The sequence below is a fragment of the Lampris incognitus genome, chromosome 1 (assembly GCF_029633865.1).
Source record: "Lampris incognitus isolate fLamInc1 chromosome 1, fLamInc1.hap2, whole genome shotgun sequence".
Lineage (NCBI taxonomy): Eukaryota > Metazoa > Chordata > Actinopteri > Lampriformes > Lampridae > Lampris > Lampris incognitus.
The window spans coordinates 43,468,116-43,483,094 of NC_079211.1; the positions used below are offsets into that span (position 1 = coordinate 43,468,116).

General features: G+C 45.3%; 2 protein-coding genes across 4 annotated transcripts in view; one reads left to right on the top strand and one right to left on the bottom strand.

Annotated features, from left to right (window-relative positions):
* Positions 1–3,994, top strand: part of naa15a (N-alpha-acetyltransferase 15, NatA auxiliary subunit a) — a 26,200-nt gene extending 22,206 nt beyond the window's left edge. Inside the window, exons 18-20 of the mRNA XM_056282218.1 lie at positions 33–176; positions 279–376; positions 2,805–3,994. Of these exons, the coding sequence (XP_056138193.1) occupies positions 33–176; positions 279–376; positions 2,805–3,014 (452 nt within the window). The 3' untranslated portion in view covers positions 3,015–3,994. The remainder of the gene's footprint in view (positions 1–32; positions 177–278; positions 377–2,804) is intronic.
* Positions 1–14,251, bottom strand: part of ugl (ureidoglycolate lyase) — a 20,188-nt gene extending 5,937 nt beyond the window's left edge. Inside the window, exons 1-16 of one of the 3 annotated variants that reach the window (XM_056282238.1) lie at positions 14,177–14,251; positions 13,727–13,855; positions 13,250–13,468; positions 12,803–12,893; positions 12,562–12,638; positions 11,720–11,830; positions 11,450–11,509; positions 11,061–11,217; positions 10,111–10,309; positions 9,854–9,932; positions 9,617–9,709; positions 7,647–7,719; positions 7,468–7,535; positions 7,202–7,332; positions 4,353–4,543; positions 2,904–3,001 (exon numbers count right to left, since the gene is read on the bottom strand). In XM_056282238.1, the coding sequence (XP_056138213.1) occupies positions 4,381–4,543; positions 7,202–7,332; positions 7,468–7,535; positions 7,647–7,719; positions 9,617–9,709; positions 9,854–9,932; positions 10,111–10,309; positions 11,061–11,217; positions 11,450–11,509; positions 11,720–11,830; positions 12,562–12,638; positions 12,803–12,893; positions 13,250–13,468; positions 13,727–13,855; positions 14,177–14,182 (1,656 nt within the window). In that variant the 5' untranslated portion in view covers positions 14,183–14,251 and the 3' untranslated portion in view covers positions 2,904–3,001; positions 4,353–4,380. Of the gene's footprint in view, positions 1–2,903; positions 3,002–4,019; positions 4,544–7,201; positions 7,333–7,467; positions 7,536–7,646; positions 7,720–9,616; positions 9,710–9,853; positions 9,933–10,110; positions 10,310–11,060; positions 11,218–11,449; positions 11,510–11,719; positions 11,831–12,561; positions 12,639–12,802; positions 12,894–13,249; positions 13,469–13,726; positions 13,856–14,176 lie in introns of those variants that run through there. The other 2 variants (XM_056282246.1, XM_056282230.1) reach the window with 2 other exon arrangements.
* Positions 14,252–14,979: the final 728 nt, after the last annotated feature.

The following is a 14,979-nucleotide window of genomic DNA, read 5'->3' on the forward strand; positions in this document are numbered from 1 at the left end:
TTGTTTTACTATCTGTGTGTGTGTATCTCCAGTCAGTGAGAGTGTGGATCTGCCGGAGGTGGTGCTAACTGTGTTGAAGGAGGAGATTTCCAGGCTGTTTGGGGACAGCAACCCCCAGAGGTTTAATAAGAACTACCTGAGGCAACACTCCAACTCTATCCCACACCGACTGGCTGGTACATATAACCCTGACACATACTTGTGCATACCCACAACAGCCACTGTTGTACTCTGAATCAGCTGTGTTGGCTCTAACTCCTGCTGCCCTGTCTGTCCAGCTGCAAAGATGATGGTCTACCTGGATCCTTCCTCTGATCAGATGGCCTGTGACCTTGCTACTGCTCTGGATGAGTCACTCACTGGAAGAAGCATCAAGGTACTCCTCTCCTACTGGTCAAAACCTACAACATTTTGGGCATCCAGGTAGCTTAGCGGTCTATTCTGTTGCCTACCAACATGAGGATCGCCGGTTTGAACCCCCGAGTTACCTCCGGTTTGGTCGGGCGTCCCTAAAGACACAATTGTCCATGTCTGCAGGTGGAAAGCCGGATGTGGGTATGTGTCCTGGTCGCTGCACTAGCGCCTCCTCTAGTCGGTCGGGGCGCCTGTTCGGGGGGGAGGGGGAACTGCGTGATCCTCCCATGCGCTATGTCCCCCTGGCGAAACTCCTCACTGTCAGGTGAAAGGAAGCGGCTTGCCACTCCACATGTATCGGAGGAGATATGTGGTAGTCTGCAGCCCTCCCAGGATTGGCAGAGGGGGTGGAGCAACAACCGGGACGGGAGAGGGGGGTTTCTGGCCAGGTACAATTGGGGAGATAAAGGGGGGAAATTTAAAAAAAAAAAACCTACAACATTTTGATTCTCCTAAATATTCAAAAGATTCTGAAACAAATTGAGGTCACATTTATATCACATACAGTGGCTTGCAAAAGTATTCATACCCCTTGAACTTTTCCACATTTTGTCACGTTTCGACCACAAACATAAATATATTCTATTGGAATTTTATGTGAAAGACCAACAACACAAAGTGGCACACAATTGTGAAGTACAAAGAAAATTATACATGATTTAAAAAAAATGTTACAAATAAAAAACTGAAAAGTGCGGTGTGCAAAAGTATTCAGCCCCCCTGAGTCAATACTTTGTGGAACCGCCTTTTGCTGCAATTACAGCTGCAAGTCTTTTGGGGTATGTCTCTGCCAGCTTTGCACAGCTAGAGACTGAAATTTTTGCCCATTCTTATTTGCAAAACAGCTCAAGCTCAGTCAGATTAGATGGAGAGCGTTTGTGAACGGCAGTTTTCAGATCTTGCCGCAGATTCTCAATTGGATTTAGGTCTAGACTTTGGGCCATTCTAACACATGAATATGTTTTGTTTTAAACCATTCCATTGTAGCCCGGGCTTTATGTTTAGGGTGGTTGTCCTGCTGGAAGGTGAACCTCCACCCCAGTCTCAATTCTTTTGCAGACTCCAACAGGTTTTCTTCCAAGATTGCCCTGTATTTGGCTCCATCCATCTTCCCATCAACTCTGACCATCTTCCCTGTCCCTGCTGAAGAGAAGCACCCCCAGAGCATGATGCTGCCACCACCATGTTTGACAGTGGGGATGGTGTGTTCAGAGTGATGTGCAGTGTTAGTTTTCCACCACACATAGCATTTTGCATTTAGGTCAAAAAGTTCAATTTTGGTCTCATCTGACCAGAGCACCTTCTTCCACATTTGCTGTCCCCCCCCACATGGCTTCTGGCAAACTGCAAACGGGACTTCTTATGGTTTTCTTTTAACAATGGCTTTCTTCTTGCCACTCTTCCATAAAGGCCAGGTCTGCAGTTCGTCCAGAGTCACCATGGGCCTCTTGGCTGCATCTCTGATCAGTGCTCTCCTTGTTCGGCCTCTAAGTTTAGGTGGACGGCCGTGTCTTGGTAGGTTTGCAGTTGTGCCATACTCTTTCCATTTCTGGATGATGGATTGAACAGTGTTCCGTGAGATGTTCAAAGCTTGGGAAATCTTTTTATAGCCTAACCCTGCTTTAAACTTCTCCACAACTTTATCCCTGACCTGTCTGGTGTGTTCCTTGGACTTCATGATGCTGTTTGCTCCCCAATATTCTCTTAATAAACCTCTGAGGCTGTCACAGAACAGCTGTATTTGTACTGAGATTAGATTACACACAGGTTGACTCTATTTAGTCATTAGGTCAACATTCGGTCATTCAGCAATCATCAGGAAACTTCTGAAGGCAATTGGTTGCACTCAGAGAAAAGGGGGTTGAATACTTTTACACACCGCACTTTTCAGTTTTTTATTTGTAAAAAAATTTTAAAATCATGTATAATTTTCTTTGTACTTCACAATTGTGTGCCACTTTGTGTTGGTCTTTCACATAAAATTCCAATAAAATATATTTATGTTTGTGGCCGTAACGTGACAAAATGTGGAAAAGTTCAAGGGGTAAGAATACTTTTGCAAGCCACTGTATATTTTATTATCTGTCCCTAAGTTAAATGGTGTTTTTGTTGATGATTTTATGTATGCCAGATATGGACCAAACAATAGGGCCCCCTTGAGACCAACTAGTTGACTACTTGCTCAGACAACTTGCCGACTTGGAAAAAAATTTACTTTTGAATGCGCCTAGTATTTGTCTCGTCTGTATTAGATTGTCATACTAAAGGAATGCAGGTTCTGGTGTGGAAAAGGCAGTGACTGGCATTTGAATGTGGTCTAGAAGGAGTTAAGTCCATTGTGTAAAACATGTCATGGCTGCTTAAGTAAAATGGTGTCTCGGTGTCTGCAGATCTGCACTGAGGTCCTGGAGGCGGTGCGCGACAGCCAGCTGGGCGAGGGCCAGCAGAAGGCTGCCGAGGCGTACCGGGCCGCCTGTCACAAGCTGTACCCTTACACCCTGGCCTTCATGCCCCCTGGTTACCAAGACAACAGCACCGCCATTAGCACCAACGGGGACCTGTCAGCAGGGGAACACAACGAGACAGCCTGCGACATGTGAGGGAGAGAGAGAGAGAAGAGGACGGAGGGGGAAGAGCGCACTCAAAAACACACACATACACACACACACACATGCACTCCCACATATTCGGTATGCCAACACCTTTTTCCTCTCCCCTCTCCTTCAGCTACGGCTGCTCGTGAATTGTCCCTGCATTGCACTGATCTGAACGGACTGAGCACCACAGGATGGGATGGGAAGTGAAGAGATGGTATAGGGAGGAAGCTGCCCATTTTAGATTTTTTTTTATTTTTTAGGTAAAAAAAAACACAAAAAAAACAAAAGCCCTGTCCACAACTATCCTGTAGCTGTGAGGGCAAATATATATTGTATAGGGAGAAAAGGGGGATCGAGGAAAAAGGTGGACAACGGCTGGTTATGACAGCTTCTGTAAACACAGTCCTTATTTTCTATTACTCCTGTGTTTTCACACTGTGTCCTTCTTGTAGGTGCATCTGCTTCTCACATTTCTAAAGGTAATTTATATATTACAAACTGAAAAAGGAATTAATAAAACTATGTTTGCGAAACCAAAAGGTACCATTGTAATAGTGGTGATGTGGGGGATTCAGAATTGCGAGCACGCCAAACACAAAAACGAGGTAGTGCTTTCGAAAAACCGGTGGAAGGGTTTGGCGTGGAGGCCAGGGGGGTCGTTCTCGTTCAGAACGGACCGGTGAATCCCTGTGGCTCTGCTCGGCCGCGAGGGTTCACGGGTCTGTAGGTGAACTCGAGGGGATTTTCAGGGAAAGACAGGCGCTTCACTCCCACCCAGAGAGCAGCTCCGTTGGGGTAACTGATTAATGTCCAAGACTTTAATTTCAACGCCTCGTCACTCTTTCTCTGCACCTCTTCCATTTTAACCTTGGGGAAACTTGTGAAGGGTACTGGGACAACGTGTGGCAAAGAAAAATATGACAGCCACATCTCTGTCACTGTAATTTAATTTTTGGTTTGAGATATATATATATATATATATATATATATATATATATATATATATATATATATATATATATATATATATATATACCCCTTCATTTTTAAAGAATTTTTATATAATTGATGGGCTTACCAGTTTAAGGAATCAATCCCTCTGTTTTTGTTATTTATTTGGAAGAAGAAAAAAAAAGCATTTTCAAAGCCTACTGGATTCAGCACACAGGTTACTGTGCTCCTGTTTAACAAACAGCGAGGAGTTATGAATAAAAAGTGAGTTGAACAACACGTTTCCTGACAGCAGTTATTTGAACAGGTATATGTTTGTGTTCAGAAAATTATACAATTATTTATGGAAACTTGAGTTGCGTAGCTTTGGATTTGAGAATTAACATTCACCTTTGATAAAAATCTGTTGAACCTGCTCTCAGAGTTTGGGCTTGTGGTTTCCTGCGGCCAGTCGTCCGTTTGTATGGGAGCTGATGAAGGTGTGATCTAGGTTCAAGTAGGTCGTGAGGAATTCTGGGAAATCTCTCTTCTGGACCACCTCCAGGAACATTTCTGCAGCTGTCAGTAACCTCTGTTCAGCTCTAAAATATGGAGAGAAGAAAGAAATGGTCCTTAAATCTGAATACTTGGCCATGGTGCACATTAAAGAGTGGATATTATTCTGAATGGAACCATCTCACTGGCGTATGTGGACACCCGAACATCACACCCATATGTACCCATTCCAAAACTGGCCATTAATATGGAATTGGGCCCCCCTTTGCTGCTATAATAGCCTACATGCTTCTGAGAAGGCTCTCCGCAAGATTTGGCAACATGGCCGTGGGGATTTTCTCCCATTCAGGTGCAAGAACATTAGTAAGGCTGGGCACTGATGTTGGGGAGAAGACCTGGCTCACAGTCGGCGTTTCTAATTCCCAGAGGTGTTTGATGGGGTTGAGGTCAGGACTCTGTGCAGGCCAGTCAAGTTCTTCCACACCAAACTCATCAAACCATGTCTTTATAGACCTTGCTTTGTGCACGGGGGCATTGTCATGCTGAAACAGGAAAGGGCCTTACCCAAACTTGGCACATAGTTGGAAGCACACAATTCTCTAGATGGTTATTGTATGCTGTAGCATTAAGATTTCCCTTCACCAGAACTAAGGGGCCTAGCTCAAACCATGAAAAACAGCCTTAAACCATTATTCCTCCTCCACCAAACTTTACAGCAGGCACTATGCATCCACCAAACCCAGACGGGTCCATCAGACTGCCAGATACTGACACGCGATTCATCACTCCAGATAACACATTTCCATTCCTCCAGAGTCCAATGGCGGTGTGTTTTGCATCACTCCAGCTGTCGCTTGGCATTGCATACGGTGATCTTAGGCTTGTGTGCGGCTAATCAGCCATGGAAACCGATTTCATGAAGCTCCCAAGAAGCAGTTCTTCTGCTGACTTTGCTTCCAGAGGCAGTTTGTAACTTGGCAGTGAGTGTTGCAGCCGAGGACAGACGATTGTTATGCACTTCAGCACTCGGTGGTCCCGTTCTGTGGTCTTGTGTGTCCTACTGCTTCACGACTGACCTGTTGTTGCTCCTAGACATTTCCACTTTACAATAACAGACACACAGTTAACCGGGGCAGGTCTAGCAGGGCAGACATTTAGCGAACTGACTTGTTGAAAAGGTGGCACCCTTTGACAGTGACATGTTGAAAGTGGGATCTCCAGTACGCCCTGTTCTACTATCAATGCTTATCTATAGAGACTGCATGGCTGTATGCTTGATTTCATGCATTTACTAGCAATGGATGTGGCTGCAATAGCCAAATCCATTTTCTCTTATTTTGAATATGGTCGTCGGTACATCAAAATCTAGGAGCAGCACTGGGCTAAAATGGAAAAGTAGATTTCATTGAGATTGAAATTCAACTACAATTCACACATCTGTTATCACTACATTGCAGAGGTTATGCACAAGTTTTTGCACTCCATGCCAAAGTAAACTAATTTTGCCATAATCATTTCCCAGTTTCTCTCACAGTACAACTTTTTATTAGAGGGACAGCTCAGGTTGGACAGTTTGGGGACAAAGCAAGAGAGGCAAGACTGAGATGGCTTGGACATGTGTGGAGGAGAGATGCTGGGTATATTGGGAGAAGGATGCTGAATATGGAGCTGCCAGGGAAGAGGAAAAGTGGAAGGCCAAAGAGGAGGTTTATGGATGTGAGAGAGGATATGCAGGTGACTGGCATGACAGAGGAAGATGCAGAGGACAGGAAAGATGGAATCGGATGATCTGCTGTGGCAACCCCTAACGGGAGCAGCCAAAAGTAGTAGCAGTCTCACAGTGCAACTTTTAAAGCCTTGTCACATCATCGTACTGCTAGTGGCATGTTATCCAGCTTTGAGAATCATGTTAAAGTAAGTTAAATTTCAAAATATAATCCCATTTCAAGACTCCCAGGACCAAATCTAGCCATTACAGAGCCCATCGCTGGCATCCAAATAAAAACTAAGCTAATTTAAAAATTTTCACATGTTGAGTTTGAATGGTCATCAATGAGATGCGTGCTATCTAGGCCCATCCATCCATCCACCCATTAGCCAAACTGCTTATCCTGTTCTCAGGGTCACGGGGATGCTGGAGCCTATCCCAGCAAGTCATCTAGGCTAGCTAGCTATTTATCAGCTATATAGGCCCGCCCATCATCATCAGTATTATTGGTTCTTACCCCCAATTCTACAAAAGAAAGGTAAGAGTTGCAAGAATTACTGAAGAAAAGCCCATTGTCCAAACAAAAAAGCCCTGGTACACATGCAAAATAACCTTGGTCAAAGCAAGGACAACCTAACACTGCTGATGCCCACTTCTCACTACCAGCCCACCACTACCTGGCTGGTACTCCCTTCTATTTGGGAAAACAATTAGAGAACAGTTTTTTTGTATACAGTTTTATTCATGGTGATCATTGTTATCCTTTTTAGATACCGGATCTGTATATCTCGTTGAGGACTCAGCTGTGACTACACATTGTCCTAAATGACCAATGTACCATGGAGTTCATAGATGGGCAAAAGAAAAAGATGTGTTGTGGGTCTTGTCAACACAGTTTTTCACAGTCCAAGGACTGTCCAAATGGGATATAATTGTAGTTACCTGTGCATAATCTCCAAAGTCTAATAGAAACTTAGCTGATGATAACACTTTGGATAAATATCCAAAGGTAAACTATGAAGGAGTGTTTGCTTGCCTGGCGGTGTCGCAGCATGTGACCACTCTCAGCTCCCTCACGACCTTCTGGGTGAGGTCGGTCACCAGTCCCCTGGTCACCAGCCTGTTGTCGTCCTCTAGCCGTGCCTCGTGACGGATCCATTGCCACACCTCTCACACAAGAAAACACAAGACATACTGGATTTACGTAGCAAAAAAAACCCAAAACATTGCACCTTTTATCTTTTTTGGCCCATATCCACCAGGATAAGGATGAGGATAAGCGAGTTTTGGCACACAACCCACCTGTGATCTGGAAATCTCTGCTGTAGCCGAGTCCTCGACTTGGCCCCTGTAGAAGAAATGGCCTTTACCTAGAGAGAGAGAGAGAGAAAAAACCTGCCGCTGAAAGTGCGCTGTATCACTCAGTCCCATCCTACTCAGTAGTACAGAACAATTATACTACAGACAATTTGCGCGCTCACCTAACAGCCAAGCATCAATAAAGAGGACGCCAACTGCAATGTTATGTTCCAAGCCATAAAGGGTGACTCCTCCCTAGGAAGAAATTATAAACATCAACTCGTACCATGCTTTTTTGTACGCAACGTTACCGCAGCATACACATGACGACACTGAGAAGCAGCAAACTCCTCCATAGTGAGCGCAAATATCATTCCAAGACAAATGTTAAGAGTTATTAAAGAATTTATTTGACGACAGGAGTTGAGGCTGCTTCAAATATGTCTTCCAAGAGTTAATTTTACATATAAAAAGCAAGCTTTTTTAAACTTTGTAACCCTTTCACAAATTGAAAGGTCTTAGGAGGACATTGGGAGACTTTTAAAATCCCGGCCTAAAAAAGTTGTATTAGTTTTTAACGAAGATCATCCTGCTGCTAAAAAACTGGACTAGAGCATCTCCAAACAGGAACGAGGGGAGAATGATGCTTGCGATGCAGTCTGCCTCTCTAAACCAAAGCTCAGAAGACAGTATAGCTGTGTGATTGAGGCCCTATCCATCAACTCGGCACATTTACATTATGAATCAGGGAATTGGTACCGTCACCGACCCCAGTACACAGATAGCATGACATGTCAATTGCGTAGTTGCGTAAAGCCCCCCCCCCCTTTTTTTTTCTCCCCAATTGTACCCGGCCAATTACCCCATTCTTCCGAGCCATCCCGGTCACTGCTCCACCCCCTCTGCTGATCCGGGGAGGGCTGTAGACTGCCACATACCTCCTCCGATACATGTGGAGTCGCCAGCCGCTTCTGTTCACCAAACTGTGAGGAGTTTCGCCAGGGGGATGTAGCGCGTGGGGGGGATCACGCTATTCCCCCCAGTCCCCCCCCCCCAAACAGGTGCCCCAACCGACCAGAGGGGGCGCTAGTGTAGCGAACAGGACACATACCCACATCCGGCTTCCCACCCACAGACACCAGCCAGAGTCTGTGGGGACACCCGACCAAGCCGGAGGCAACACGGGGATTTGAACCGGCGATCCCCATATTCGTAGGCAACGGAATAGACCACTAGTGTGTTAGATATAACACAGATCATTGAAGAGACGAATCAACACTGCTACATTTTCTTTTTCAACCCCTTCAGGTTTTTCTAACTTTGCAGGTGGGACGTCATTGAAATTTATCAGTATGGAAATAACTTTATTTGACAGCATAAGACAAAATTGGACCACATAAGGACACACTGAAAGTGGCCTCCAACCATGTGTCATGGAGACCCATGTGTTTTCATCCCGACCGAAGACTACATCAGCTAATGTCAGTGATTGGTTCCCCCATCTCTTGCCTGTCAGTGAAATTAACTAATGTAAAGTCTAGGCAATGGCAATTAAAATGGTCACACATGGCACTTGATGGCACATGATTGTAGACCACTTCCTTTCCTGGTGCATAAAGAAACAAACACACAAATGGGAGTTTGTTTAACGCTGGCGTCAGTCCTCATCATGTAATGTGAAGGTGGAGGACATCTTGATATAGACAGGTAGGTGTGCACCATGTTAGAGGCTGCACATACTAGCACATAACTACATAGTTTGGGTGAACTGGATGCCAGTAATCTGGTTTTATACGGTTTTACTGCATTGCTATCTATTACTGCTTTGTTAATTATTCATTGCTCTGTTATTAACCGCTGTGGTTAAATAGGACCTGGGTGTTAAGGTTGCATTTGAATCATCCTCCTTTGAAATATACTTTTACTCTTGTGTTTTATTGTTTACATTTTAATTCCTTTATTTTACTTTTACATGTATTTTTATATTCATATGTGTGACTTATTTTACATTGTATTTTAAGCTTGTGCAGCACTTTGGTTCAACTGTGGTTGTTTTAAATGTGCTATATAAATAAACTTGACTTGACTTGACTTGACTTTGAAAGGCAGACTGTATGTTATCATTTTACTATGAGACAATAGAGCAAATAACCGTGGGCATGGACAGTAGGTCATCTGGGGTCACAGTGAGGTCATCTCGGACCCGGTGGAGCTGGTTATCACCTCGAATGTGCATCTGAAACAACTTCAGAGAGGTGGTGATGGTGAGGTTAAAGAGCACACGATGAACCAAGAGGGAAGGAGCAACATAATAGACTCTTAGTCTTTATACATGTGGCTTAGAAACTTGAGTTTTCAGAACAGTCCAGCACCGAGAATCAATACTAACTTTCTGCATGGCCTCTATCAATCCCAGGTCATAAACCATGAAACCATCCACACCTGCCTTGATTTCCAGCAGCTTCAGTCTAGAGGGTGAGGGGAGAAGGTATTGTTGGCGTTAAAATGGGGGTTAATTGGGTTGAATAATCGGACATAATGAGACAAGGTTGACATCCGTCACGAGTGTGGGGGAAAAAAAACTTGCATGCACCGTCGGTGTAAAAGTCACGTCTGTCATGAGTGTAAATCAAACTGTGGTCCTGCCTGGTAACATTAGCCAGCGTTGTCCTGTGGGAGGGGCTGCGATGGTCCTGAGGTAGCAGCTGGGCAGCCATGCCTCCTGTAGCGAAAGCCCCCCGCCTATGACATGTCTGCACCAGCAGCTCCATGTAGCTTCGCAGAAAACGCTTCTCCATGCTGACATATTTACTACGGTCTGGGAGCAGGAAGGCTTCTCGGTGACCTGAGGGTAAAAAACAGGACCTCTACACTTTCAGGCGAGCTGAATAGTGACAGACATTGAGGGTTTTTTTTTTTTATCCATCCATCCATCCATCCGTTATCCAAGCCGCTTATCACAGTTGGGGTCGTGGGATGCTGGAGCCTATCCCAGCAGTCATTGGGCGGCAGGCAGGGAGACAACCTGGACAGGCCGCCGGTCCTTCACAGGGCCGACACATTCACACTTAGGGACAATTTAGTATGTCTGATTCACCTGACTCACATGTCTTTGGACTGTGGGAGGAAACCCGAGCACCCAGAGGAAACCCACCCAGACACGGGGAGAACATGCAAACTCCACACAGAGGAAGACCCGGGACGACCCCCCAAGGTTGGACTATCCTGGGACTCGAACACAGGACCTTCTTGCTGTGAGGCGACTGCGCTAACCACTGCACCGCCATGCCTCCCTGGTGTATATGTCCTCATATGATACCAGCAAACCAGGGTTCAATCAGCCAATCAATCTTACTACTCTGGTGAAATATCGTGTTTCCTGATCAAAAAATAAAACTAAAGGTTTACTTCCTCTTAGAAAATCTCAATTTTTTTCAGACTTTAGTTTAATGTGACCTCTGAGGACAATGCACTTTACACTAAGCTGGCCCTGGGCTTCTTCCGTGGCATAAATCCCATGGAAAGCTTAGGACGGGTGCATGGGCTTCTCATGAATTCAGTTTATTACGAGGTATACGACAGGTTGCAAGGCTCACCAAATTTATTGACGAAGGAGGCTGAGTAATCCCAAATGCCACAGTTGAGCCCCGCTGAGTGCTCCTGGAGCTCATAAAGAATTTCCTCCATCTCAAACGCTGCAAGAACATTCTCAATCAGCACTGTAGCCTTGATGCTGCCCAGCGGAAGGCCCAGCTACACACACACACACACACACACCACACACACACACACACACACACACACACACACACACACACACACACACACACACACACACACACACACACACACACACACACACACACACACAAGTGCATATACATGCAGAGAGAGGTTCAGATAAATATAAATGGCTTGAAGACCCATCCTGCTGTCATTCAGTATGATCTGAGGAGCAATAGGAGCAGACAAACGAGGTGAAAACCTTATTCTGCGTCCAAACAAATATCTTGTTCCATAGTCTGGCCTCCATGAAACTCTCTACCTAAAGGACAATGGGCAGGGATGGGGAAAAAAAGTGAAGAGCAAATCTGAACAAGACAATAGCTGAGAAAGGAGGAGTGGAGAAGCAAGATGAGAAATGGAAAAGACTGGAGAGGAATGAATTGTAAATGTTTATGTCGATCGTACTGCATAAATCATGCTCTACGCTGTGTGTTTATGTAATGTGTGTGTGTGTGTGTGTGTGTGTTACTTTAGATAAGTAGAAGAATGGTCCACTCTTGTATTTAAACAGTGTCTTTCCACAGTGAAACATGAGGAGTCCAAAATCATACAGAGGGCCAGGGACTTCTTTCCCATTAACCTAAAGACACAAAGCCCCATTAGCAAATACACTGATAACAGTCTCCATGTGCTTGTTGTGTGTGTGTGTGTGTGTATGGGATGGGAGAGTGCAGGAATCCGCAACACCTAAAACTTGTACAGTTTTGTTTTCATTGGTGAAGGGTTTAGGAGGACTGACTCTGAATTACAAGGAAGCTGGCCAAATGTTTTTTTTTGGGGGGGGGGGGCTCGGGGGGATTTTTCTACCCAATTGCCACTCTTCCGAGCCGTTCCGGTCGCTGCTCCACCCCCTCTGCCGATCCGGGGAGGGCTGCAGACTACCACATGCCTCCTCCGATACATGTGGAGTTGCCAGCCACTTCTTTTCACCTGACAGTGAGGAGTTTCGCCAGGGGGACGTAGCGCGTGGGAGGATCAAGCTATTCCCCCTAGTTCCCCCTCCCCCCTGAACAGGCGTCCTGACCAGACGAGGCGCTAGTGCAGCGACCAGGACACATACCCACATTCAGCTTCCCACCTGCAGACACGGCCAATTGTGTCTGTAGAGACGCCCGACCAAGCCGGAGGTAACACGGGGGTTCGAACCGGCGAGCCCCGTCTTGGTACGCCACCCGGACGCTTGGCCAAATGTTAACAGTAGTCAAAAAACTCAAGTCTGAATATCTGAATATCTGTATACAACAGTGGAGATTGTGATCACACAAGTTTTGGTGTTGGTTCAGAGCAGCAGAGGTGGTGGCGTGTTAGTACCATCATGTTGTGGTCCACCATGTTCCAGGCACGAGGACGGAGCATCAACACGGGAGCTTGTGATATGGACGGGACATCTGTTTATATAAAAGAGTTGAGGTGCATGAGGGGAAATGCAGATGATAATTTCAGTACCTTAAGCTTTTACACCAATCCACTCTGTTCCTCTTCACATGTACACATGCACATACATGCCAATGGCTTTATGCAAACGTGCATCATTTTAGAGGCGTGAACTTACTTGGAAATTGGTTGTGCACTGCTTTGTATACATTATGAATGCCTTTGATTTGGTTGTAGTGTGTAGGGCAGTTCCCATCATCGAAGTCAATCTGCCGAACCAAAGAAAGGGTTATGATGATAGAGAATGGAGTTGGGAGTGAAAGCAAAAGGTGAAAAAAGAAAAGATGCATTCTGACACTGGGTCGGAGTCTCTCATTAGAAACGTATTTATAAATTACAGATGGCTTAAGGAGAAGAGAAAAGAGTATTGGCAAAGGGGAGTATGGCACAATATTGTTAAGACATCCATCCATCCATCCATCCATTATTTATACCCATTTATCCTGGGATGCAGCAGCCTATCTCAACCAACATTGTAATGGGTGTAAGGCAGGATCAACCCCTGGGTAGGGTGCCAGTCCAGAACAGTTATTATGGTGTGAGCTAGACGTAAACAGATTGTTACCTGAAGGCCTTGTGCAGGCGATTGGAGAGCTTGCATGAGGCGCTGTGTGTCACAGGGGGCCAGGTCGCCCACGTCAACATGCCTCCTCTGAAGCCTGGGGGGGACTGGCAGGACCCTCCAGGTTGGGTCGCTCCTGATATAGGAGGTGGCTTCTGAAAAGCCAGGCAGATCCCCTGATAGGTCCAACTGGGCCTTTCTCAAAACCCTCAACTTTAGAACCTGAACATTAAAAAAAAAAGGAGAGGTAATGAATAAATAAGCAGATTCCACATGGTGTGAGTTAAAACAAGTCCTTTAAACATGTCTTGTGACATTCGGTGAGCAAGCTGGTATAGCAACATCCAATACTAGTACACAAAATGACTCTGCAGAACTTGTGACAGACAGTTGGTATTATTCAGTCATCGTGGACTCAACAAAAGTGAGAGCATCTATACATTAACAGTAACAATACACAGGACCTCTTGGTTCTCCTACCTGATCGACCTCCTCATCAAGCGTGGAGACTAATTCGCGGAGGAAAAGCAAGGCATCGGCTGTGAAGAGTCTGCTGTATTCTTCTTCCAGGCCCCGGGGAGGGGAAGACAGCTCCACACCTTCTGGACACTATGTGCCAGACACATCTATTTCAATAAGCTCCTTCACACATCACACATTTAGTACCAAAAGGTAGCGCTATGCCTTTTGCGAGCATGAAGCCTACACAGAATTATCTGCCTGATAGCTTTTGGTATACACAAGGAAGTGGACTACTGTCATCCAAAGCAGTATACAATGCCACCGTAACACTGGCTGAGAGATTAAGCGCACAACACATATCCAATAGAGGTTATATGTTTACACTGGCTATAACGGTGGTTACACAAAATAGATCGGAGTTGATAGCCGATATTTAGCTGCATTAAAAAAGAAAACTGGAATACTCACAGACATGTTTACTGCACGTTTCTGCTCGCTTATGAGTCCTGGACTTCGACCCAGAGCTTTGTTTTGTTTGAACAAGAAAACTGTTTGTTGGGATTTGGAGTTTAAAGTGCATCCTACAGTATTCACGGCCTAATTCATCTGACATTTTTGTTGGCCTGAATGTTATAAGCGAAGGGAGAATTTAATTCATGATGGGCGTTACATCACTTTGTGCATGGCAGTGGTGGGCAGCCTTTCGTAACTACCAGACCAAATGTGGATCTTGTGGCTGCGGAAAAAATAAAATAAAAAATGTGCATTTATGTGGGTTTTACTGTATTGCTTATTATGCTGCCATATGGACATACAAATCTCAACAGTGTACTGGTGATGAAACTGTGACCGTCTTGCCATCCACAGTGAAATATCCGGCCCTTCGAAGATGACGGTCAGAGGAGCAACCAAAATACGTCGGAAATATGCCTCCCGCCTGAGGTCAATCCCGACCCTTCTGTGGTGTTTCTCTTGGTACTCGGGTTTCCCCTCACAGCCCAAAGATGTGCTAGTTATGTGTATGGGGAAACTCGTTATCCAGAGATAGTCATTAGTGTCTGGGCGACGTGATGGACTGGTCACATGTGCAGTATGTGCCAACGCAGCCCCCGTACCCTATACTGGTCTAGGCAAGAATAATGTAAACTACTAATAAAACACGTTAGTCCCTAGCTAACGGGTCTGACCATTTAGCCGAGCGGTTAGTGACGTCGCCTTGTGGTGCAGTACACCCCGTATCGAATCTCGCACCGGGCAAGAAAATAACCGGT